The sequence below is a fragment of the Cyanistes caeruleus genome, chromosome 17, assembly GCF_971803275.1.
Source record: "Cyanistes caeruleus chromosome 17, bCyaCae1.hap1.1, whole genome shotgun sequence".
Lineage (NCBI taxonomy): Eukaryota > Metazoa > Chordata > Aves > Passeriformes > Paridae > Cyanistes > Cyanistes caeruleus.
This window is the reverse complement of record NC_141717.1, coordinates 12,474,613-12,499,125: the sequence shown is the minus strand read 5'-3', so window position 1 is coordinate 12,499,125 and position 24,513 is coordinate 12,474,613. Positions and strand designations below refer to the sequence as shown.

The following is a 24,513-nucleotide window of genomic DNA, read 5'->3' as shown; positions in this document are numbered from 1 at the left end:
GAGGTTCAATTGCTGGAAAAAGCATGAGGCTGACACAGATTTTCCTAGTGGATCTGCTTCCAGATCATGATCTTTGCCTCTGTTTCTTGTCATGTACCAGGAGAAATGTGACCAGGTGAACTACATTGTTCTGCTTACTCTTTTGAAGCAGAGTCCAGGAAAGGAGGAATGGATGTGTCTTCTTGCAGGAGAGGAGCAAGAGCAGGAGCAGTAGGCAGAGTTGTTGTGAAGGAACTAAATGTTTCATCCAGAATAAGTTTAGGTTTACAACAGGATCATCACCACCACCTTCCTTTGCACTGCCACAAACACAGCCTTGGTGTCTTGAGAACCTTCCTAGAAAAGGTCCTGGGTGCTCTCAAGCTAAATATAACATGGGAACAGAAAAAGTGTGTCTTGGTAAGGTTTGTCTGCCCTGAGTTTAGTTGTGTGATCCCTTCACAAGTTCTTTCCTCCTCTGTTATTAGGAAATACAGGCTTGGGAAGAGGAACTGTGAGTTCCTGCAGTGATCTCTTAATAGAAGAGGTATTGCTGACTTGCATGAGATAATCCTCTGGTTGCAACTCATTTACAGGATCTTCCTCCTTTAAGTGAGGCTTAAGCTAATATGGTTTACTTCATAATTGGGGCAGACTGATATGTGTGGACAATTATAGAAAATCAGCTGATAGGTGGTAATTTGCAAAGCGGCTGGAGTTGAATTGTGTCTGCAAGCTTGAAATTTGCTTGCTTTAAAAATAAATAAGCCTTTTGTCCCAGTAAGTTATTAAGCCTCCCTTCCCAGTACTCTAAATCAGTGTGACACAAACGTTTCTAATGGGAAGATAAATCAAGATAATGTTCATAGATATCTCACAGGACAGAGAAGGGGGCATGGAAAATGTATCTGGAGGAACCACCACAGGCAAGCAGTCAAAGCCAGCTCTCTGTGTCCTGCTTTAAAAAAATATAACCAAATAATCTGTATTTCATGTCCAGAGCAGGCACGTGTCTCCTAGCACAGCAGTGGCAGCTCTCGCAGGAGCCACTGCAGAGCTGCCTGGATGGATTTCTGTTTGTCCATGGCCAGACCCAAGCTCCCAAACAGCTCTCTAATAACAGATTTTCATCATTTTACCCTAAATGAAATACTCCTGTTGTGTTCTGCTCTTTGCCATGTGGATGCTGTGTGGAGAACTGTGAATGTTTGCAGGTGTAAACTGAGGAGCAGCGTGACCCCAGCTCTCTTTGGGAGTCACGCCTTCCCTTTTTGTGGAAGGTGCTGGCGTGACTCCCCAGTGCACTGTGGCCACCAGCCCCGTGTTACACACTTGCCTTTTAGCTTTACCTCTGCCCTTTGGTGCTTTTCTTCCTCCTCAGTGCTGGAATTGCTGTGGGCTTCTACGGGAATGGGGAGACCAGCGACGGCATCCACCGGCTGACGTACTCGCTGCGCCACGCCAACCGCACCGTGGCCGGCGTCCAGGACCGGGTGAGCACCCCCAAAACGGGGCCTGTGGCAGCCTCAGTCAGCACCCCTCCTCCTGAATCCGGCTGTGCCTGTGCCTCTTCCTGTTTTCTCTTCATATCTGGGCTTGGAGATGTGCTAAAATTTCCATTAGTGGCGGGGTGATTTCTTCCGCTCTTCTAAAAATAACGAAGCGACACAGCTTGTTAAGTGAAGTCTTCTCTTTGCTAGGTTTAAAAACAGCTTGTGATCAGCTCTCTCTTCCACACCCGGAAGAGGAGGCAGGCCAAAGCAGACAAATCTTAGTAAAATGTAGCATTTTGGTACCATTGCCTGTTCCTGTGCAATCTCTAATTTCATGGTATCGTACTGCAGCCCTGAGGGCTGCAAAATGTGTGCATGTGGTGAGGCTCAGCTGGGGTGCCATCACTGGACTACTTGCAAACAAACTCCCTTGTAGATGCTTTTAAGTTGTTTTTGAGGGGTAAGCAGTCTGAGCCTCTTAAGACAGAGGACTGGTAATCTGGAAGCTGTCCATGACTTGCTAGTAAGAATGAATTCCCCTTAACTTCCTTGGTTTTCTGTATTTTAATTTTTTTAAAAAATTTGTTTATCCCCCTTTTTCTTTCCCATACTATAGGTACTGGACACTGCAGTGGCCCTGAACCAAACAGTGGAACCAAATTTGCTTGTCCTAGAGGAGATGTTCAAGAAGCAGACAGACTACCTGCATATTGTCCAGAAACTGCAAAGTCTCTTGGATGACCTGGTCAGGCAAACAACTGAGATCCCCTTTTGGAAGAATGATGAGCTGTCTCTGGAGGAGCTGGCAATCCAGATTGACCTCTATGACTGGTACAGGTGTGTAGCTGTAGTGTAGTGGTTGTAGCATCTGCTTTGGCCTGCTTTGCAAAAATTATGTGCATGTCCTGGGTGGCTGAGCCAAAGGCTCTGTTCATTGCTGCAGGTGCTCTTGGCCCACAGAGCTGATTTGTTTCTTACAGCAGGACTGTGTTCAGTTTAAATCAAAATGCGCAGCTTTTTTTTTTCTTAAGTGTCTTTATTGCCAACTGATGAGAAATTTATTCTCAACATACAAAACCTGCAGTTTGTATTCTAGCACTGTGGAAAAAAACAGCCCCAGATACAGCTTCTGCTCAGTCCTAATAAGTGCATAAAGAACACATTAAATAAAGTAGAAAATTACACTAGTTCTGGAAGTTAATACCACAGCCTAACATTCCTTTTTATTAAACATATTAAATAAGGTTGCATCAGTTGTATTCCACAAAAGAAAATCTCTAGCCAAACATGTGGAATAAATAACTGAAGCATTTCCTAACAAATATCTACGAAGTTCAAGAAGCTGAAATGCCTTTTCTTCCTCTGCTGATGACCATTTCATAGAACATCACACTAGCAGTCTCATTTCTCAACAGCTGTTTGCACTGAGTGTGTCATGTGAGGCTTTTACCTGCCTCAACTTCCAATCCTACAAATACCCAGAGCTCTCTGGAGGTGGTTTTGGAGAAGAGAAGGACTATGTTTTCCCAGAAATCACAACATTTTTTTTTATCTGTGCTTTTTACACAGCAGTTTTCCTTTGCAGACTGTGTTTTTGTTTGCTGCAGGTGGCTGGGGTACCTGGGCCTGCTCCTCTTTAATGTCCTGATATGTTTGCTGGTGCTCTTTGGGCTCATTAGAAACTCCAGGGCCATTCTTATGGGGTAAGTCTTGACCTGGGGACAAGGCATAAGGGAAGCCAGCTGAATGCAAGTGCCTGCTAGTGGGAACTTTTACCTGTTGATATCAGGGACATCAGAAACTGAACATCTTACATTTGCCTCTGAGTAGAGAGACATTGTAGGGTGTAGCTCTGTGGAAATAGTTAGGGCTTCATACAAGAGATGTTCCCAGCGGGGTTCTTGAGCTATAAACTGCAATGCTGTTGGTGTTCATTCCCTCTCATCAAAGGTGAGGAGCTCACCCAGGCTGTCTGCTTTCCACTGGCTGGCATTGGAATCCTCCATTTGCTGGGAGATAATAATGTGAACATCCTTCCTTAAAATTACAGGCTTTAAAAATCTCCCCTTAATTCTCTGCGGTTGGGAAGGCGTTTGTTAATTGATGATAAGCACTGCACGTGTCTACACAACCTGCAGCATTGCCTTGTGTGCCACTGTCTGCTCTTGTTACCTGGGGCTGTCACACCTGAGGAAACATTAAACTGAGAACAAGCAATGGTTTGCACTGTTATGAGAAGGAGTCTTGTTGCCATGGTACTGCAATGTTAATGCATGTCTGTTTCTCAAAAGCACTGAAAATGCCCCATTACAGGAAAAAAAACTCCTCCTCTCCCCATCTCGTGGCTTGGCATATTTGGCAAAGGTCCTGGTATCATAAACACAGTGACAGTTTGATAACTGACATGGCCAAGGGTCTATCCTTGTTCGTGGTGATGCCATTAATAATTGGAATGTGTATCCAGATTGATTATTTACCAGATGATTTCATACCTGGCAGGTTATACAGACAAAAGTCCAAGTGTATGCACAGATGGCAAACCCAGGGTTTAAATTAGAATCTCATTCCCTGTTAGCCAGAAGTTCATATTGAGGCATTCCCTAAAGGGAGCACATGGCATAAAGAAACAAGTGTATCACAGCCAGGCAAGATGGTGAAATGCCAGTTTTAGCTCTTTTAGCCAAGCAATCAGTTACTGACCCAGTCATCTTCATTTAAAGTAAAACAACAAATGTGTCTTATTGATTAACATGCTCAGCTGGAGGCACCAAGCTGTGTTGTCCTTATGTCATAAACCCACAGAACCTTGCTGATCCATGGCTGATAATTTTTGCATCCATTTGGAAAAGGCATAATAAAGTCTTTAGTGTCTTGTTTCAGAGTGCAGCGCAGATGTCAGTCTGGTGAAACTTCCTTCTGAAAGATGAGGCATAGATCCATTCACAGAATAGGATTTGTTTGGAATTAAGATAAGTTAGTAAACTGAGGGATAGGGTTTTTTTTTTTAAATGGAGACCCACAGGTTTATTTTTTTAAAAGCTCTGGTATTCAGTGAGACAAATGTAGCAGAAAAAAGATATGTCCCTTCCTCACAGAGATGGTTGTACTAGGTTTGAATAAAGAATGTCTTGGTTATGAACAGGTTTTTGTATTGTTCAGGGTGTGGGTGGGAAGGGATCTACTTATGTTTCAAAGCTTGAGGGAAAAAGCATCCCTAAGAGAGCAAGCCAGTGTCTCTTTACTTTGAAGATAGAAACAGATAAAATGAAACTGCTTATTAGTCTGCAGCCCTGTACCTGAGGGAGTTGAGGAGCATTATAGCCTAAATATCTCTACCACTCATTCTGACAGCAAGGGTGAAGAGCTAATGTGCTGGCTGGGAAGTGCAAAGCCTTTTCCATGAGTGTGTGCTCCTGAATGTCACTGAGAACACTGCTATGTCATCTCTCTGCCTTGTGTCTGCTTGACAGCAGACAGGTCCCACTCTTTCTGTCAGTAATGAGGTCCAGCTCAGTCAGAACAGGACTTGAAATCTGTGCAGAGGTGGGCTCACGTGGCAGTGCTAGGCACCTGAACTGTAGTTCCAAGCTGTTTCCCTGCAGGTGACTGTCTCTCTCCTGGTGCTGTATGGGATGCTTGGGTGCTGTTCAGGTGCACCAGCTTGGAACCAAGGTGTCCTAACAGGGGCTGTGTTCCCTCCCACCATCTGTAGCCATATAGTGCTTACATCCAAAAACCTCATTTATTATAGACACAGGAGAGATTTCTCCAGTTTTGGATCAGTGTGGTTTTGTGGAGTTTTCTTTATTCTGCATATTTTTCTTTGGGTATCTTTGGACCTGGAAAATGAGGTCCAGAATGGAAACAGTGAAAGTGATGGGACTGTAGTCAGCCTCCTGCCAATCTGCCTCCCTTACAGCCACCTCTGTCTTTGTGCCTTTGGTTTCCCTGCTAGAAGCAGGATAATACTTTGCTTCCCTACTTCTCTCTTCCCCTGCAGCTCTAGGGCAGGTAATGCAGTAACCAACAGCTGGATGTGAACTTCTCTGGTTGCTGCTGTCCATGACATCTAAACCAGGATTGTTTATAACTGAACATACAGTCAGTGCTTGATAATTTCTTGGGTTTGGTAATTGCTTTGGACTCCAAATAATACATCTTGTGAAAGGAACTGCTTGAAATCAGAGCTGCTACATCTGCCATCTGTCTGTCTCCCACAGGGTGTGCTTGCTTGGGGTGTTTGCCCTGATTGTCAGCTGGGGATCCCTGGGCCTGGAGCTGGCTGTCGCTGTGGTAAGTGGCTCACATCCAAATCCCATCCACCCTTTGCTGCAGGTTTAGCAGACACCAGATCAGTGTTGTGCTGGGCCTGTTTTACAGCATGTCCTGTATTCTGATTATAGACATCTAAGTAACTGTCCTAGCAGTTTCCAGCTAGGAAAAGTCCAGAGCTGCTCCTTCTCCGTGGTGTGGCAGCTCGCGCTCCAGCACTGCTGTGGTTGTGTAAAGCAGTGCTGCTGGGGGTGGTGATGAGAAACTTCAGCATCTGAAACAGCCCTAAAATAGAGAGTTCCCTGATGTTAACCTGGCTCAACTGCTCTTTGATGCTGGTGTGCTTTGATATTCCTTTTGCCTTTTGTCTTCCATCTATCCAGGGCTCCAGTGACTTCTGTATCAACCCTGATGCTTATGTCTCCAAAGTGGTTGAAGAGAATGCAGTGCTCAGTGCTGGTGAGTGCTGGGACTGGCTTTGGCACGGGGTTCTGCAGCTCCAGCTGTCACACAGGAGCAGTGGCTGAGAATTTTAGGCTGTGTTTGAAACGGAGGAGCTGGCACACAGTGGGAAACAAAATTTGCGGAGCTCTGGTAAAACAGCACTCTGGTCAGAAGTGTGCATGTGTGCATCAGAACCACCTGCAGAACCTTTCTCCTGCCTTGACCCTTAGGTGGAAATAGCTGATAAGATGGAATAACAAAAGTCCCTGGATTATTGAATTATTTTGCTTTAAATGTAGCACTCTTGAGTCTTGTTCTCCTCCCTAAGTGACAGAAGTGTGGCAGTAGCAGTGTGAAGTTTGAGTTGTCATTTTTAAAACTTGCACTTGGGTCTGTATTCCTGAATCTAGCATACCTATTTTTATATCTGTTATCAACAGTTTATATATAATTTTTTCTCTTAATGGTGGCTGTAAATAGTAGCCTCTTTGAAGAGTGAATGGAAGCTGCCACAAAGAAGTATGAATTTCCCTTTCCATCATAAATGCAGTATTTTGACTGCTTTGTGTATTCTTTTCCACTTAAAGCATGTGCCTGCATTGTAGTGGTTTCCAGCTGAAGCACTGATATATTTGGGTTTTGTTGATCCAAATTTAGTCTGAAGTGGTTGGTGAGATGAGGGGTGCCTCCAGTTTGAACCTCAGTGGGGCAAAGATGGCATTCAGAGCCATCATTTTTTTAACAAAAAGGTGATTGGGTGCCTACCAGCAGAGATAAAATAATGCTGGAAAGGAAAAGTATTTTTAGGACTGAGTTTGCTGATTAGTTTAAAGAGTTAACTTTTTCCCCCCCTGCCTTCTCTCCCCCAATAGTTCCTTTATGTAGCTCAGTGTTTAGTAAAACAGAAGCAGGCAATGACATTGATTTGTAAAAGGAGTGACTTGTGTTTTTTTGGTTCTGATTTGGTGGAACCAGAGAACTTTTGCTGTGTGTGCAGAAGGTCTGTGCTTAGCCAGATGCTGTCTTACACTGTGCAACTGGTAGGAAATTAGGTATGTAGCTGTGGCTGAGGATGCAGGGATTGGAAACAATAAAAAACATGAATGTCTGGAGGCAGAATGTGATATAAAAGTATATGTACAGGTTAATATTGCAACCCTACATCTTATTTTTGGAGTTCCTTATTTATTGGTTTTGTGGGAAGGAGATGATAGTGCCAGGCAGCTCTCTTGGCAACAAAGAAATGTAGTGAGGGAAGAGAATGAGTGTTTAGCATAAGATGAAAATCCTCTCTTGGCTGTGAAGGTGACAAAGATGCAGCTTCAGGTGCCTAGCTGGGTCCCTGATTCTTCGAGGAGGCAAGTGGGTCAGTGAGGCCAAGGGGAAATATGTGATGCTACTGCCAGCTGTGTGCTGTGATAATTTGGTAACCCAGATTAGCTCTGGAGCGTGTTTGGTAACAATTAGATTGACCCTGGGAAACTAAAGAAAGGCCCCTTTGTGCTGCTTCTCCATTTCAGTTGTCCTGGTCTGCTGGGCTCCTGTGGTTTTCCATTGATCAGTCTCGTTCATTTGGAGGCTATCAGGGAGTGCAGGGCTGACATTCCATCCCTCCTCCCGCATTCCCCAGCAGGGACACTTGGCTCCCTCGGGGCAAACAGGCTCTGATCCTGCAGCACCACCACATAGCAGTTGTTAAAGCTCCAGAAATAACAGGGAATGGCTCTAAGGGAAGTGCTGAGGAGGAGGAGGAGCAGGTGCTGCCCCAGGCCTGGGTTGGAAGGATGACCCCTCCATGGGCACTGAGTGTGTCAGCTCCTGCTGCCACGCACCCTGGAGCTTTGGTGAGCACCTTCTCCTTTCTCCAGAAGGAAAGCTGTCCAGCTTCTGAGCCTGCCATTGCAGCAGGTAGCTGGTTGGGAGATGATTGAATCTTCTGTCTTCCCATGTGGGTTTTCATTGTTGTGTCATAGTGTATGATCAGGAAGTTATGGAAATGGTTCTTGGTCCCCAGTGTTGAGATCTTCCCGTGCATCTGAGCAGGAAGAAAAATGATGAGATGAGGACTGCAGTGTGTCAATTACACTTTAATCCAAATAAAACCTCTTTAAAAGTCTGGAATAAGTGTTAGTGTCCCTTGGCTGCACATTGTAGCAGCTGCTTTGTGATCAGCTGAGCCATATGTGTGAGAGTGATGAGCTCCAGGAGACAGGGACAGTCAGCTGGGAGCCAGCATCGATGCTGTCCTCTCAGAGGAAGAGGCCCTGTTTGAAAGCCCCTGGTTCTAGTGCTTTATGCTCTCTGGGTTGCTGTCTCTGCTCTTTGGATGATGTTCTCCAACTTTAACAGCAGCATAGACACACTAAAAGAGAGTGTGAGTGGCTGGAGGGGCTCAGCAAGATCATGGAAGAGGAATCCATGGGGAGTTTTCACAGATGCAGGAATCACATTTGCTGTGAGAATCACTTCAGCTGAAGTTGGCCTGAGATTCTTGCTGAGGTTTCTGCTTCTGGCCAGTGCTGGTGTCTGGCCTGCTGGGCTGGGTGCTGCCATCTGATTTTAAGGATATAAAAACCAACAAGCAATCCTAAGAAGCTTGGTAGTGCTGGGTCCATTTTTCTCTTTAATGACTATTTTTGGTTGCTGTTGTTACATACAATGTATTGTAAGGTTCTCTGTGCTCTGACATTCAGGCTGGGATTGAGTCATCATTATTTGCAATGTGTGTTTGCTGGTGGTGGTTGTAGTTTTCACAGAAAAATAACTTGAGTTGAATACTGGGCAACTAGTATGTTAATATTCTTGTTTATGTATTAACTGCTGTTTTCAATTTTAAATGGAATTAATGGAGCTGAGAATAATCTGATTAAGTGCATTATTACTGTCATGTTTTTAGCTGAAGAAGAGATGTTCTTGTTTCATAGATAAAATGTGCTGCATTAAAAAAATGATGGGGGAGAAAAGGGAGGCAAAGAACTTTAATGCAGATTTCTGAGAGAGGGAAATACTTAAATAATTTTGCAGAAGAGGCTGATGTATGTGCCTAACTCACCCTGTATTCATTAACTGGGATAAAGCCAATGGAATTGAACAGTGCCTGTATAATCAGCTCCTGCTGCTAGTAAAAAGACTTGGTGCAGCCAAGATGTTTATTTTCAAAGCAGGAGGCCATCTTCTAGTCCCATTCTTTTTCACTGATATTATATTATTATCAGATGACTTGTTGCATAAAATTAAATAAAAAGGCACAATCTGTCTAAACAACAGGAAGAGCTTTCTCCAGATCCTCTTAGCAGCAATCTGCGTGGTGAACAGCCACTCTCTTCATCCGAGGGAGCTGTGAACCTCAGGGGATGGATAATGGAGCCTTTTAGCTGCGGTCCAGCCGAGCTGCTCAGGCTGGATGCTGAGGCTGAGCTGCTCAGGTGTGAGCAGGAAGGGTTCTTGTCGTGCCCAGCCTCCCACTGATGGAGTCTCATCCTAAAAACCCAGAGCTGAACCAGCCAGAGGACTGACACCATCACCACCTCTGTTTCCTCTCTAAAGTAAGACCAGGACAAAACCTCAGGTGGGGCAGTCTGCACAGTTATTACCTGAGCTCAGAGCACACTGCAGGACAAAGTTTGCCCAAAGAAGTGCTCTTGAGAGTGCTGCTGAGCTAATGCTGGCATTGAGAAGCTGTTTTCCTGCCTGGTGTTGTTGGACTCCTGATTAGCAGAAAGCTTTGAGTGGAGGTTAAATGGGACAGTTACAAGCTCTTTGCTTTTACCAATACAAAAATAGGATGTATCAGAGAAACTAAATATTATGCAGTACCTCCCTTTGCTGTCAGACTGGTGCCTTGAGGAAACAAAACTCCTGGTGGAGAACATTACCTGGGCAAGAAACTACAGCCAAAAGAGCTGCCTTCCTTTGACACCGCAGGTGCTTTCTCTGATGATTGAACCCACAGAGACAGCCTCATCTGGGTGTATAGGCAAAATGAGCACTGCTAAGAGAATGTTCAATTAGAGATGAAGAAGAGCTGGGAAAAGCTGTTCTAGGTGTGAGGGTTTTTTTTTTTTTTTTTGGAACTAGGATAATTTTTTCTCATTGCTCTCTACAGACCTCATTGCCTTTTGGCAGGTGCATAATACCATTTTTGCATTTTGGCTGGGCTTTGAAGTGAGTAGTAGGTCTCCATGGTTGCAGAAGCAGTAAGTAGTTCGAGCAGCTGAAGCTGTCTTTAGTAGGAAGCTCTACTTTCCTTTCCAGGAAAAACAGACTTTGCAAAAATAAAGCATTTTAGGTAGTTCCCCTCCTTGCCTTCTGCTCCTGCAATGCCCGTGCACCAAGAGTGAGTCAGGAGGATTGCTGCTAGCAACAGCAGGCATGGGCAGCTGCAGATGTGACCCTGCCTAACCCTTCTGCTATGAACTAGATTGCCTAAAGGCCAGCTTCAAAAATCAGATCAACCTTCAGGAATTTTTCTTGAGAGGAAAATGCACCAGAAAGATAATTATAGTAAGAAATTGCCTGGAGCTGTTAGCAAAGTGCAAAGGATGGATTAGTGTAGCTGTTTTCTGGTCAGAAATACGAGATTTGGTGATGTGCAGGATAACCTCCACCAGATTTAAAAGAGGTGAAGGTGCCTCCTGCTCCTTCCTCTCTTCCTGATGGCATGGGGGCAGGGGACATGGTCCTCCTAATTTCCAGGCTTTGCAGTACAGGATGACCTGAAGGCAGCAGCTTCACTGCCTGTTGTAGCCGTAGATTTAGAGCACCACAGCTCGGGTTCAGTGCAGGGGAAAGCTGCTCCTGACGGCTGTGCCATTTTGGGAAGCATGTTTTATGTAGAGTGTCACAGTTGTCAGCAGCAAAGCCAGTGCTACCACAGTGAATCCTTGCTGATCCTGCCTTCCAGGGTGAAGCAAGGCAAGCACTTATTTCACTGTACTGCTTTTTGCTTCACTTGTAACCAGCAACCTTTATCCTGAGCTTACAAGCTGCAAACTATGATATCAGGAGCTCTCATCTCTAATCTGCCCACCAGGGACGATCCAGAAGACCCTTAAGAAACATTTCTAGAGCTCTGCATTAGCAGTGTGTCGTGCAACTTATTGCACTTAAAAAGGTGATGTAAGCTTGGGAGCTTAAGAGAAACTTTCAGTGTTTTGTTGGTTTAAAATAAATAGGTGACAAGATCACTAAGCTCCTTTGGGTCACCATGTGTGATGCTGTGGGCTGCTGCTGCTGTTCTCTCAGTGCAGGTGTGTTTTAATCCGTTTTCACACAGCCATTGTGTGTGATTTATGAGCTGGGGAGGAGCAGCCCTCTCCTTGGCTCAGTACTCGTGGACAGTCACTTCTGTGGCCTGCCCAAAGTGAGGCACAGAGCAGTTCTTGCTGCCCTCCTGTCTGCCCAGAATTTGCTAATTGCTGTTCAGAGGCTTGGCTGGGGAGATGTAAGTCGTCCCAGAGAAAGAATCGGTGGGAGAGAGATGGAGCAGCTGGCAGGAGCTGCCCCAGAGTAGGCTAATGAATTATAAATAACAGCTGTCAGGTTGCATTGCCAGCACACAGGGGCTGACAGGCTGTGCTGTAGCACTCGGTCTCCAGCGTGCTGCCTTGCCGAAAGGTGCATTCAATATTTATGGGAAGTATGGCAGAGTCAGGATACAGACAGGTCTGCTTCCTTCAGGGCTCTGCTTGCTTCTGGTTGTGCCTTTTACTGAATTCTGAGTTGGGACTCATCAGAATAGCTGTGCAGCCTGGAATGTGCATTACTGAAAGTCACAGACAGAAGATTAAAAAGAATGGAGGAAAGGATGCTGGTGGAGGGGGCAATGCAGAGGGTTTGTGTGTTTTAATGCTTTTGTAGTCTTTACCGCACCAACATCACTCTTTATTTTGCTGAGCTGGCATGCTCATATTTATCTGAAGAGGAACTGTAAATGTTTGAGGAATAATCTATAGGTATTTGGATGATCAAGTCTTTCAGAGCTTCCTTCTTTGATAACATTATTGAGGATGGCAGGGGAAAGCCTGGTGTTTGTAATTTGTGTGTGCTGGCAGTTGATGTAGTGTTGTAGAGGGCTCATGAGGGCACCAGGCTGGTTTGAATGAAGAGGAACACAGCTGTGTCTTCAAGCCTGGAAACAAATGCTGTTGTTAGCAGAGCACAGTAACAGTCTTAGCTGGAAGTTTGTCTTCACTGTACTGTAGCTGAACTTGTCCTAGACTGATGTCTTGTCTTAGGTTTATGTGATGGACAGTGCCAACTTCTGAATAAAACTTCCTCTGTGTTCATCTAAGTGGAGCAGACCCATACTGCAAAGCCAGATGAATCTGGCCTGACTTTCTTCTTTTGTGTCTTGACAGAGACTCTCCGTTATTACATGACCTGTAGTGCTGGGTACCCCAACCCTTTCCAGCAGGTGAGTGCAAGCACCCTTATCCCTTCCAGCCCTGGGTCTCCTCACCCTGCAGGGTGCAGGTTAAGTGCTCCTGGTGCCAGCAGCACTTCAGGGAGTGTTTGGTGTTTGCTTTAGGGAGTGCTCTGGCTGTTGGAAAAGCTTTGGCAGCTACTTCCCAGCTGTGCAGGAGGTGCCACTGTGATTTAGTGAGAAGTTTTTTCCAACTTCACCACTACCTGCACAGCATCAGGTCCAGGACACCCCTTTAAAAGGGCCTGTGTGTAATGTGATGAGAACCACGGCTTTGTTGGTGGTACCTCTGTTTACAAGGCACTTGTCTAAAGAGCAGCAATGTGGAGACACAGCATAATTAATGCCAGCTTGGGAAACCCTGTAACTCCTGCTCTGAATCTCTTCTTGAAGGTTCTTTTGGGTTAAACAGTGGTTACACTGCACTCCCAAAATGCAGTCACTTCTGTGGGTGAAGGAGTGTTTTTCACAGATGCCTCTTGCAAACCTTTGAACATCCAAGGGATTTATCTTGAAGCATAAATGTGAGTCACTATTCTTTTGTGTGGGGGCAGAAGAACAGCACCTGGGCCCATTCCAAACTTTGTCGTATGCATCAGAGGCCAGAACAGGCCCACACCACCCACCATTTGGCAGACACCAGCTGCTTCACCGTTTATATTTAGGTTTTTTTTAAAATGTTGTCTTCCTCTGTTTTAAAGGGTGGGGTAAGGAACACTTCAGGCTGTGGTTTGATGCACCTCTGCCATCTGTTGCATTTCTGGTTGCTCTGTCTGCCCTGACATGCTATTGCATGTGGAATTCTCATGGTGCTTTAAAGGGATGTGAAGGCTGCACCCTAATGCAAACAACTTCTACTGTTAACATTATGTCTTTTTCATCCATCTGATTTAGTAGAAAAATCCAGCTGTGTTCTGTGGTGAGAACTTGAGTGCTTTTTGTCTTTTCTTTCTCCTTCCCTTTTGTCCTAGAGCCAGCCCCAGCTGTGTGTACATTTTTGTGTATGTATTTTGCTCTTTGTTTATGGGTTTGTGTTTTTTGGGGGTTTTTTTCCCTTTTGGTTCTTCCCTTCTCCTCTTTCTCTCTGTCTGTACTTCTTCCAGTTTGCTGAAAGTCAAACTTAACCCTATTGCAGCTGCACTCATGTCAGCTGGGACATCTTTAACTAGTACCATTCATACAGATGATGCTTCAGTATTTGGGAAATAGGATTTCAGACTTTTCCCAGGAGATGTTGGTCCATGTGGCCTGAACTGCTGAAACATTGCATGTTTTGTGTTGAGCAGAAGCTGTCAGGAAGTCACAAGGCTTTGGTAGAAATGCAGGATGATGTGTCGGAGCTCATGAGGTCAGCGAGCAAAGAGCACCCCACCTCCAAGGTAACTCTCCTCAAGTTTCCTCTCCCTGTTCTTTGTGGCTTCCCTCAATTTTATACAGACCCCAGGATCAGCTCCTGCTAAGCATTCCCTTGCACTAATCACTTGCTGTTTGCAGGAGTATCTTACTCGGATCCAGGAGGTTTTGAATTCAACAGAGATCAACTTGCAGCAGCTGACAGCTTTGGTAGACTGTCGGAGTCTGCATTTGGTGAGTTCTTGGTAACTGGGCTTGAGCTAAGAAGGAACAAAGGGGGTGTAGAGCCTGTATTAGTTTGGAGCTCCAAATCTCTGGTGGAAGTTTACAACAGCTTTTTATTTACTGATTCTAGCAGAAGGGGGAATGAGATTTTGGATCAAGTTAGCTTTGAGTTTAAAGCTCAACACAGGAAGCTAGGTAACGTCTTCATACATCTACAAACTGCAGCCATAGAGGCCTTCAGGTTTGGGTTTTTTGTGCATAGCAAATAACTTTTATTATATATATTTTTTGTTATAAATTTTTCCATGCTCCACTTTGCCATGGAGTGCAGTGCCTTAGAGCAGTGTAGCGTGGCCTTGCTGTTGTCCTCAGTGCCTTTCTAAAGGCAGAGACAGACAGTTCATGCTTCTGTTCTTGGGCATGGGACATTGTGAGGGAGTTGAAAGGCTTAATGAAAAATACTGTATCTTCAGTTGGGTGGATAAGTTTGCCATGGCTGTTTATTTTTGCTCCTCTTAAAGTCTTATTGTGGGCGGTTGGAAATATTTCTGTGTCTAAATCCAAGCTGGTCTTTGTGAGGGGAAACAAGGGTTAGATCATTTATAAAAAAACACTTGAGTCCCTGAAATTAAAATAGAAATATTCTCTAATTTATATAAATTAAATACATTTATATATGAAATAATATAAATTACTTCTAATAAAGCAAAGGGAGTGCAATGTCTCTAAGAGTGTATTCTGGAGAAGGGTTTTTGAGTTAGATCTCAATGTTTACTCTGTGGTGATCAGGAAACTCTGCTTCTTTCCCTCTGCAGGATTACATCCAGGCTCTGACAGGCTTCTGCTATGATGGAGTGGAAGGCCTCATCTACCTGGTTCTCTTCTCCTTTGTCACAGCCCTCATGTTCAGTTCCATTGTCTGCAGCGTGCCACACACTTGGCAGCAAAAGAGGTACAGAGAGGGTTTAGATCCTGTAGCATTGTAGAGCTCTTTCCCAGTGAAGACTGGCTGCTGGATTTGTGCCCATGAGCATATGGAGCTCATTCCCATGTGATCCCAGGAGTGTGAGGGGTGAGGCTTTATAAGCACAGGTCTAACAGGAAAAAAAAAAAAAGGTTTTGTTTTGCTCTGGCTGTGGTTGATACTAACATCTGAACCTTATTGCACTGGAATACTCTGTGTGCAGAGTATTCCATACACTGTAGGACTGTGAGTCAAGTCAGATGAGTGATTATAGCTGCAATATAGAGGTAATGCTTGAACTATTGCTCTCTCTGTAAAATTCTTATTCTCTTACATTGTCTTGAGGCATTTGTTCAGCTATGGGGAAAAGAATTGGAATAAGAAGCAGTTTACACTTGCCTTTGTAGCTTTGCTCATGCTGAGGTGACTGACTTGCAGAGATAATGGAAAGCAGGAACTGTTTTGTTGTCAGCAGCATGGGCAGGTGAGATGCAAATTGGAGCTGGTATTGGTGATGATAACCAGATTAATCAGTAAGTCTTTAGCAAGCCCTCACTTCTCTGACTGGCTGCTGCACCACAGCTGTTAAAATTGAGTTTTCTACTCTTGCAGAAGAGCAATAGACTGCAGCAAATTCTCTTCTGTGGTCCTGATTTTTGTGGTGCCAGAGCTTGCCCAGCCTGCAGTGCCCACAGAGAAGTGGCACTAGGAAGTGTCAGAACAGCCCCTGAGAAAATGTCTGGTTCCTCACCTCATCCAGAGGCAGCTGCAGAGACCTTACCACGAAGAGCCCAGCCTGTGGGAAGGAGAAAGCTTTCCCCAGTGGCATCCCTTGTGCTGCCTTCCCTGTGGGCTGCCCTGCCAACCCCAGCAGGCCCAGGCTGCCAGCTGAAGGGCTCCCTCCTGCATTCCCTGGAGCACATTTCTCCCCCAGCCTCCCTCTGGCAAGGGCAGGATGTTGTAGTTTATGGCCTGCAAGAGAGGGTGCAGGCTGCAGTTCCTCGATCTTCAGTGCCACCGTGTGGTGCAGAAGCTGCAGGTGATGTTTGGGAGCTTCTAGTGGTGCCTGTGCTGTGCAGAACCTTTCACCAGCTTTAAGCACAGATATATTTCATAAAATATATGATAAGATAAATATATTTCAGACCATGGTGCTCCACCCCCTAATTAGGGAGATGAAATAGCAATGTGTATTATATAGGAGGGGCAAGAGAATATTATGGGAGGGAACCAGCCGGCAAACAGTTCTGCTCTCTATTGATTTAAAATCCTGACATTTTTGAGAAGGTAAAGCATTTAGAATTTAAATTTTGCAGCTTAGGCTCTGTAAAGACTTCTGTGATTTTGCTGGAAGCTGAAGCAGACCCTTTGCAACCAGAAGAGAAGTCTACAGAGGCTTATGCTTAAGAGTTCTTTGGACGAGTCTACAAGGAAGGACACAAATTGCAGTTTGGAAGGATGTTTCTATGGGGTGCATGGCACTACATCCCCATTGCCCCTCTTTTTTGTTGTTTGTGGGGTTTTTTAGCACTGTATATGTTGGGATGTGTATCCATCCTTCGGTTGGGCAGCTGGGCAGTTGCAGGGTGTGTGCCAAGCCCCGAGAGAAGGCTGTAGGGAGGCTGGAGGGGATCACGCAGTGTGCACCTCCAGATGGGATCTGTGGGAGGTCTGAGTCACTGTGGTGTGGGCTGTGTTTCACACTGCCACCCTGAGGCATCCCAAACGGGTACAAACGTGGAGGTGTGGAAGATGACTGGGAGGTTCCTCGGATTACCACGGTTTCCTGCAAACCCCACATGAAGGGGTCACTGTAGGGTTCTAGGAGGAACTTTTTCTCCTTCTTGCAGAGGCTCAGATGATGATGGGGAAGAAGAATCAGCTGCCCAAGGGAGTAGACAGACACACGATAATCTGTACAGAGTGCACATGCCCAGCCTGTATAGCTGTGGCAGTAGTTATGGCAGTGAGACCAGCATCCCAGCAGCAGCACACACAGTCAGCAATGCTCCCGTCACGGAGTACATGTGAGTATCCCCACAAGAAGCTTCTCCACATTGCTTCCTTCTTGTTTCTGTTGGCTCCAGTGCTGAAAGGCACTTCTGACCAAGTGGTAAAAAAGCAGTGAAGGATTTGCTTTTCTGGTTGGCGTCTAATGGGAAAAGGGAATAGCTTGAAAGTGCTGCTCTAGAAAGAGTTTTGTTAGACAGCATGCTCCAAAACGTGAACAGCTTTGTGCTCCAGGACTCAGGAAAACATCTGAAAAAAAAAAAAAAAAGTAGGAAAGTATTGTCTGGGCTTCTTATTACACAATGATTCTGATCACCAGAAGACTTAATTCTTCAGACAGAGCAGTCTTGCCAGAAGCCTCCCAAAAGACTGAGAGCCGAGAGAAAAACCTGTGGGCTCTCTCTTTCTACAGTATTTGCAGTCAGCTCTGACATCTGTTGGAGCTTGGAACTACCTAGTCGAGGTGGGATCTTCAGAGCTTTCTCTAGAAGTGCCTAACCCTGATTACATTTGGACTGTCACCAGGGCCCATCTTTTTTGGGCTGCCACATCATTTTGTTTATCCCCTTAGACGCTGTCCTCATTTTATCTCCATTTCTGCCACTTGGCAGTTCTGATGCTGCAGGGAGGCAGATTTTCACAAGGACCTATTTTTAAATCACTTGATGTGATTCATTGTGGGCCCTTCTGAGTAAGAATGTAAAAATAGTGCTCAATCTGAGGAAAATTATGATAGTTTTATGCCCTTGTCAGAAAAAGGGGATCCACCTGGCCTGTTAGAAAATCTTTGAAGGAGATTGACCTGCATCAGTAGTTTTGGGGGTGAGAATGCCCTGTCCTGTGTCCCCAACAGAGACCCTCCCCAGAGAAGCATGGCAAGTGCCCCGTTACCATGTGTGTCTTCCTTTCCTAGGAGCCAGAATGCAAATTTCCAGAACCCCCGTTGCGAGAATACCCCGCTCATTGGCCGGGAGTCCCCACCTCCCTCAGTAAGTCTCTCTTTACTGCTCTTCTCTGCTTCAGCAACTTTGGGGAATACACATTTGCCACTCCTGTGTACTCCCAAGGGAGCTGACTGTGCAGCCAAACACAGGATCTGGCCCATAAATGGCAGCAGCTTGAATAGACAAGCTGTGTCTCACCTGCCATGGAGAATAAAACCCTTCTATGCTACTTTGGGCATTGCACATGGAAAGACTAAAACTCAATTAACACTGGTAATCCTATGGGCCCAGTCCTGCCACCACTGAAGTGCATGAGTATTTTGATGGGTGACTTCAGCAGGATGATTCACTTGCATGCAGTGTATTTGCTATCTGTGCCAGTGGTTCCTCAAGTTTAAAAAGAAACTTGTTCAAACTGTAAATTCAGAGTTATTGCTGAACCTCTCTCCTTAATCTGCCCTCAAGAGATGGTAGGATGAAACCTGTATTATTTTTTTGTTGAGATTTTTTTTTTAAATCTTTCTTTCACAACTGTTTTACTTTCTTTGAAATCTATTTTTGTATTTAATTTCCTATGGAGGAAAAAAAAAGAAACTTTCATGGAAGGTTTTGGTATTTGGAGTGGCCTGATAGCCATTTCTGTATGCTGGATAAAACATGGGCTTGTCTTTGTGTCTGGGTAAGAACTAAATGAATCTTGCCCTCCCTTGCTGGATCCTATCAGCCTGATTTACAGCAGAACCTGGAGAACATGCCATCCCAGTGCTCACTAAGCCAGTAGTGTGATTACAGAGGATGAGTAGTAAAATACCTGATGACCAGCCAGTCTTCAGGTATAGGTAAAGAAAACACACTCTGTGGTGCCTGGTTCGAACTGATGGGAAGGGGAGGAAGAGGAGGTTGGCGGATGAAGAAGTAGGAATTGTGGTGGAAATGAGGGCATCACATTCATGGTTTCAAGAGGACCAGTTCATCTTGCTGTAGAGGAAGTGGAAATGTGCAGAGTGGATCCTTGTCTCTGTCCTTGGCCAGACCTCTTCCACCCTTCCCAAAGAGGTTTCCTGACCCCGGTGCTCTGGTTGCGAGCTCTGGTCGCATTGTGCGGTCTCAGCAGAACCCCTGACGTGCTGCACTGCTGGTGTTCCCTGGGGCAGAAGGGCCCTGTCCCTCTGGTGCTGCCAGGGCACATGTTCCTTCAGTGTCCTGCTTCCCCTTGCCCTACAGCTCTTCTGCTTCAGAGAAAGCACATTCCCTTCCACGGGGCTGGAGTGAGGCAAGGAGTTCCCTGGTTCTTCTGTTGGTGTTAATACCCTGAGTGGGAATCTGAGTCCTGGTGCCTGAGGCTGGGGTTTGGGAGTAGATAAAGGCTTTTTTCTTCTGAGTAGCTTGAGTTGGCAGCCATCAGTGTGGGCTATGGGGAGGTGCAGGGGCTGGGGAGGATGAGGGAGCAGCACTGCACCCATAGAAAAGGGAGTTTCTATGAGAGAAGGAGCCAGGCTATAGAGTAAATGTGTTTCCTGGAGGGATGTAGTAGACAGGCAGTGGAGAGAAGAAAAATGCTGTCTATTTTCATATTGACAAGCAACAGGGACAGGCTTTTCTGGGGTTTTTGTATTTGCAGCTCTCCGTAGCAGGTGGCTGAGACTGTACTGAGGCAGAAGAAATGGTAACTTTTCATAGCAAGTTGTCTGTGGGAGGAGAGAGATGAAAAGGGAATACCAATGCACACATCCCTGCCTCTTTTTGGGAGGGAGGAGAGGGAGATAAGCATCCAAGTAGGTTATGTCCAGTGGGTAGACAGAGCTGACCTATTCCATTTAGCTTTCTGTGAACAGATGGTGAAAACTAAGATGTGATGATCCTGCTGCATTGTTTGTCCGTTACTTTTCCTGGCTTTTTGTTCGTTTGTTTTGTGTTTTTCCTTCTCTCATTCCTTCTGTTTTCTCCTTCTTGCCACAGGGATATTCCCTTAGGGCGGTAGAACCCACCTTGTCGCTGACACACACCACGGTTTCACTTGCTTGCACTGTGTTTTTCATGCACGTTGAGGCTGCACTCTCTTTTTCTCTCTCTTTCTTGCGTCATCACAGTTGTATTTGGCTGCCATGGACAGTAGCAGCCATATGAGCTGGCAGCTTAAGCCCTCGGACAGTGCACGGACATACTGGTAACAGCGCCCGCAAATGGAACAGGTACTGCAAAAAAAAGGTCCTTCTTGCTCAACCCCTTCTCCACTCCCAACCGCTCCCTTCATCCCTGCACTGTTTATCCCAGGCCAGTGCCTTTTATTTCTTCACATTCCTCCCCTCTGCACCTCCCACCCCATTCCCTCCTGCCAAGGGTTAAAATGAAAATCCGTTTTGGCTCTGGTGCAGACTCGAGGAGCAGTATCGACCTTCTAGAGGCTTCTGGTGCACGTTGTGAGGGTTACAGGTGCCCTTGCCTCACAAAAGCTACCTCACAGCAGCTTCAGCTTGGATTCCACACTTCAGAACAGCTTGAACACCAAGTGCTGAGTGCTGCTCAAACATAGAAATAACCTTGCACTTCAAAAGCAACATTAGAAGCTCTCCCATCACAAGAAGCCATTCTCTACAAGTAAAGAGAACCAATCTAGCAGCACTTCAGTCAGGAATGGTTGTCTTAATTCAGCTTTTGGCTCTCCTTGAGCCCTGCTGCCATCCTGCTTGTCCTTAGTAGTCATAACACCCAAAACCATCAATATCAACCTGCCACAAAGTTTCAGCTCATTTGTAGGATTTTTAATTTTAAACTGTCCTGAAGAGTTACTTAAATTTCCTGTCAGATCTGTGTGCAGCTTTTCCTTTCGTCCTTACGTTTAAGGTCAGAAAGGAGCAAGTTTTTTAAAGAAAGCTTCCCTAAGGGTCCAGATATAATCACTAAGATCTATTTCATTCTGTTTCAAAACCTTTTACTGTTTTGTTTGTTCTGTGTGTGTCTGAATCATCCCATCCATGTCACAGATTGTGAGCAGGGCCCTCCTAGAACCATTTCACTGTCTGAATTCCTCATGGGCTGTAATTGCTGGTGTTCTCCAAGACAGCCAATGTTTCCTCCCTCATGACAAAGCCACATGCCCACAGAAAGAGGAGGTGGTCTGCATTTTTTGGGGGTTATTAGCTTGGTTAAACACAAGGTGTGATTAGGGCTACCAGACAACTCAGGTGGTGTGAAGGACAGCGCTCCTCCAAGGGAACTGCAGCCACGCAGTGACAGGAAGGTGTTGCTTCCACTGGGAACAGGGAGCCCGTTGCTTTTGGCTCACGCAGTCATATCTTGCATTCTCTTCCCAGAAATACATGTCCATAAAGCTGCTGCTGTTCCTTCTTCTCTGCTTCTTCTGCACTCTTCTCAGCCTTGCACTGGATTCCTTTCTGTTGTCTTGGTGCTTGGTCTGCATCCCCGCTGCCCCTCGCTGCCTGCCTGCCTGGGACTGCTGGGAAGGGTCTGGATCAGGTGTCTTGATGCCTCTGCCGTGGTGCATGAATGCAAGCAGCCTTGTCTGGAAGCATGGTGCCAGCACCCTTGAAAGGCTCACAGCTTTCTCCAGTCTTAAGCCTTGCTAAGACTGCTCTTGGGCCTCAGCTTGTGGTGGGTTTTCTGCTTTGTTGTTCCTGTAGGTGGTACTGTAGATGGTTAGATGGATCTGTTCCACGAAATAAAATATTGGTGAGGGTGGGGAAATTCTAGGGCCTTCATTCTAGACTTGAAATCCCTGGGCTGGAACATGACCTGATCTCAGTCTGCCCCGTCTTCTGTTTATCTATGGTCCCACCCAAGCTTAATATGGCTCTCTGAAGGGCTATGGAAAAGGCACTGCATTCTTTCCAAGGCTTTAAAAACAAACAAAACCAACAGAAGCTCTGTTCTTTTGACTTGAAAGACTTAAGTCCCTTTGAATTCAGAGCCCACTGGCTGGAATTAGCCGTTTCCCTGCATCTTGTACCTCCCATACATAATAACACCAAACCCTCAATGTTTACTGTGCTCTAGCTGTTTGAGATCAACCTTTCAGAACTTGAATCCAGAAGCTTTGGTCTTTATTGAATTACCTGAACAGCTCTAGCAGGAAATCAAAGTCAGGGTAGCTCAAGAGAAATTCGTGTGGGTTTTTAACCACAAATAGTAAATGGTTTGTACTCAGTCATGGCTTCATATGGTAAGTGATCTTTCAGCATAGCTTAGTTAGCTGTGAAGTACTCATGGATTTCAGAGGAGCCAGTAAAATTTATGGCTTCTAAAATGAACTGATTATTCCCTTAAATTATTTTTTTTGCAACCAAGGATTCCTTTGTACCCAGGCTACGTGTGTTAAGTGCCTAGCTAGTATGTGCTGGCAAACCACACCTAAGAAAGTTTATACCCTCAACAAGGCTTAATGCGAAGGAGAGGCTTTTATTTTCTTTGGAGAAATACAAAAATAAACCTGTGTGCGATCAGCTGTGTTTGTTGGAGCTGGCTGGTAAGTGACTGAGAGGCACTGTGTCAAATAGCACAGGAGACCAGCAGCAATGGTAACAAGAACTCTTTCAGGTGCCCTTTTTGGGGAAGCTGACAGTGAGGTGGAGCTATGGGGTGAAGCTTGTCCTCTGTGCTGTTTTTGAAAGGGTAAATGAGGGTGTATTATAGGCACATGGGTACTGGAAGAATGACTGAATTGTCCATGTTCTTTAACCTTCTATGAAAGCTCCTCTTTAAAGGAAACTAAATGCAACTGTGGACCTAACAGCTGTGGGCCTCAGAGCGGAGTCCAAGACCTCCTTGGTCTGAATTGTGCTCAGGCTTTCTGTCTTTAGAATCACTTTTTAAAGGAGTTAAAGACATAGAGATAGTTTTAAAAGCAACTGAAGACTTAATTATTTTAACTCTGAGTAATATAGTTTGGCTTCATATCCCAAGTGGCAAATGTCTGCTGATACATCTTCATCTGCTGGCCTGTCCAGATGTTGGGACCTGTGTGTTCCACAGCATCTTTCCTCTGCTTCCCAGCAGAGGATGCAGAGAAGGACTTGGAGGAAGGACTGCAGCATGTGGAGAAAGCACTTGTACCTGGAGGGTGATGCTGGGATGAGATCCAGAGCATGCTGATAGATGTGCTGGTGAGAGTGAACAGTGAAGTGTTGGCTCTCTACTGCCAGGTTTCAGTCATATTTATCATGGTCATTAAAAATACACTTAACAGAAAGAGTTAACTGGTTCAGTTGAATGGGGAAGAGGTACAAAGGTGCAAAAATCCTGAGTTAAGGAGAGAACATCAGCCCTAACTCTGACTACTCTTGATTTGTTCCTTGTGATGGATTTGCAGGTAGGTTTGAATGTAAAATGCTCTCTGCTTGACTCTCCAGATCTTGTGTTCCTGGTTACTTTTAGTGACACTTAAACAACTGTGGGGTCTTTTCTTTTTGGAGGAAGGAGGGAATTCTTTTCAACTTCTCCTGCCATGATAGATGTACTTTGTACATCTTTGAAATGAATTCATCAAGTGGTCCTCTTGACTTCAATGTTTTAAAGAAAATTTATGTTGCATGTTGTGTGCTGAACCTATATGACTTGTCCAGAAAGATGCACAATAACCTTCCATTATCTGAGATTTATTTTTTTTTCCCTAAATACTTCTTACAAAGCTTTAGCTGGAACCTGGAAAAGTTCTCTGTTCATACTCATCTCCTACCACATGTCACTACAGAGAATGCAAATGGAAAATGAGCACTCAATTGCATTTTTCCTTCTAAGGCCCTCTTCTTAGCATGAGGCTTGGCTGTTGACTTCAGCATTGCACTACCTGAAATGTGCCCTATTTACTCTGTGAGGAAGTTCTTTGACTTCTAAACCTCTCTGAGCCTGCTGGGTTATCCTCCTATGTATTAATAACGCCCTAAACTTTATTTCTGAAACAGTAATCACATTTAATAAACTGTATAGATTATTGCCCTTAAAGTAGCTCAGCTTGCTATTTTCTATCTTTTGCCCTCTCACTGACAAAAAATACATCTTAGAAAGAACAGATGTACCCTTTGTCTCCTAAATATAGATGCCATTTCTGGGCCAGGGTTTTATATTAAGATCCATGTGCTGAAAAAAGTTTTCCAATTATGCAAGACACTAAAAGCTGAGTGTGCAAATAAGCCACAGGTGTCTTCATCTTGTGCTGATGGGATCAGCTCTGCCAGAGGAGCAGTTTCTCTCTTCTATTGTGCAGAGGTTCAACCCAGGTCGGTCTTTGAAGGAAAACTGATAAAATACTGTTAATTCTCTGAAAACCCCCATGGACAGCTGAGCTTTTGAGAGCCTAAAGATGTCTCATAATGTTCTTTCCCAGTGGGCAAGATAAATCATACCTCCTGTTGTGGAGCTGCCTTTCAGTTGTCTCTTTGCCAGCTTAAC

The 24,513-nt window shown here is 45.1% G+C and overlaps 1 protein-coding gene across 6 annotated transcripts in view; it reads left to right on the top strand.

Annotated features, from left to right (window-relative positions):
- TTYH3 (tweety family member 3) overlaps positions 1-24,513 on the top strand; it is a 72,133-nt gene that overhangs the window by 42,630 nt on the left and 4,990 nt on the right. For 3 of the 6 annotated variants that reach the window (XM_086855020.1, XM_086855024.1, XM_086855023.1), the window contains exons 3-13: positions 1,361-1,472; positions 2,089-2,309; positions 3,080-3,175; positions 5,693-5,765; positions 6,128-6,203; positions 12,548-12,603; positions 13,899-13,991; positions 14,107-14,199; positions 15,006-15,142; positions 17,005-17,181; positions 18,078-18,153. In XM_086855020.1, the coding sequence (XP_086711146.1) occupies positions 1,361-1,472; positions 2,089-2,309; positions 3,080-3,175; positions 5,693-5,765; positions 6,128-6,203; positions 12,548-12,603; positions 13,899-13,991; positions 14,107-14,199; positions 15,006-15,142; positions 17,005-17,181; positions 18,078-18,153 (1,210 nt within the window). Of the gene's footprint in view, positions 1-1,360; positions 1,473-2,088; positions 2,310-3,079; positions 3,176-5,692; positions 5,766-6,127; positions 6,204-12,547; positions 12,604-13,898; positions 13,992-14,106; positions 14,200-15,005; positions 15,143-17,004; positions 17,182-18,077; positions 18,154-20,198; positions 20,301-24,513 lie in introns of all 6 variants that reach the window. The other 3 variants (XM_086855019.1, XM_086855022.1, XM_086855025.1) reach the window with 2 other exon arrangements.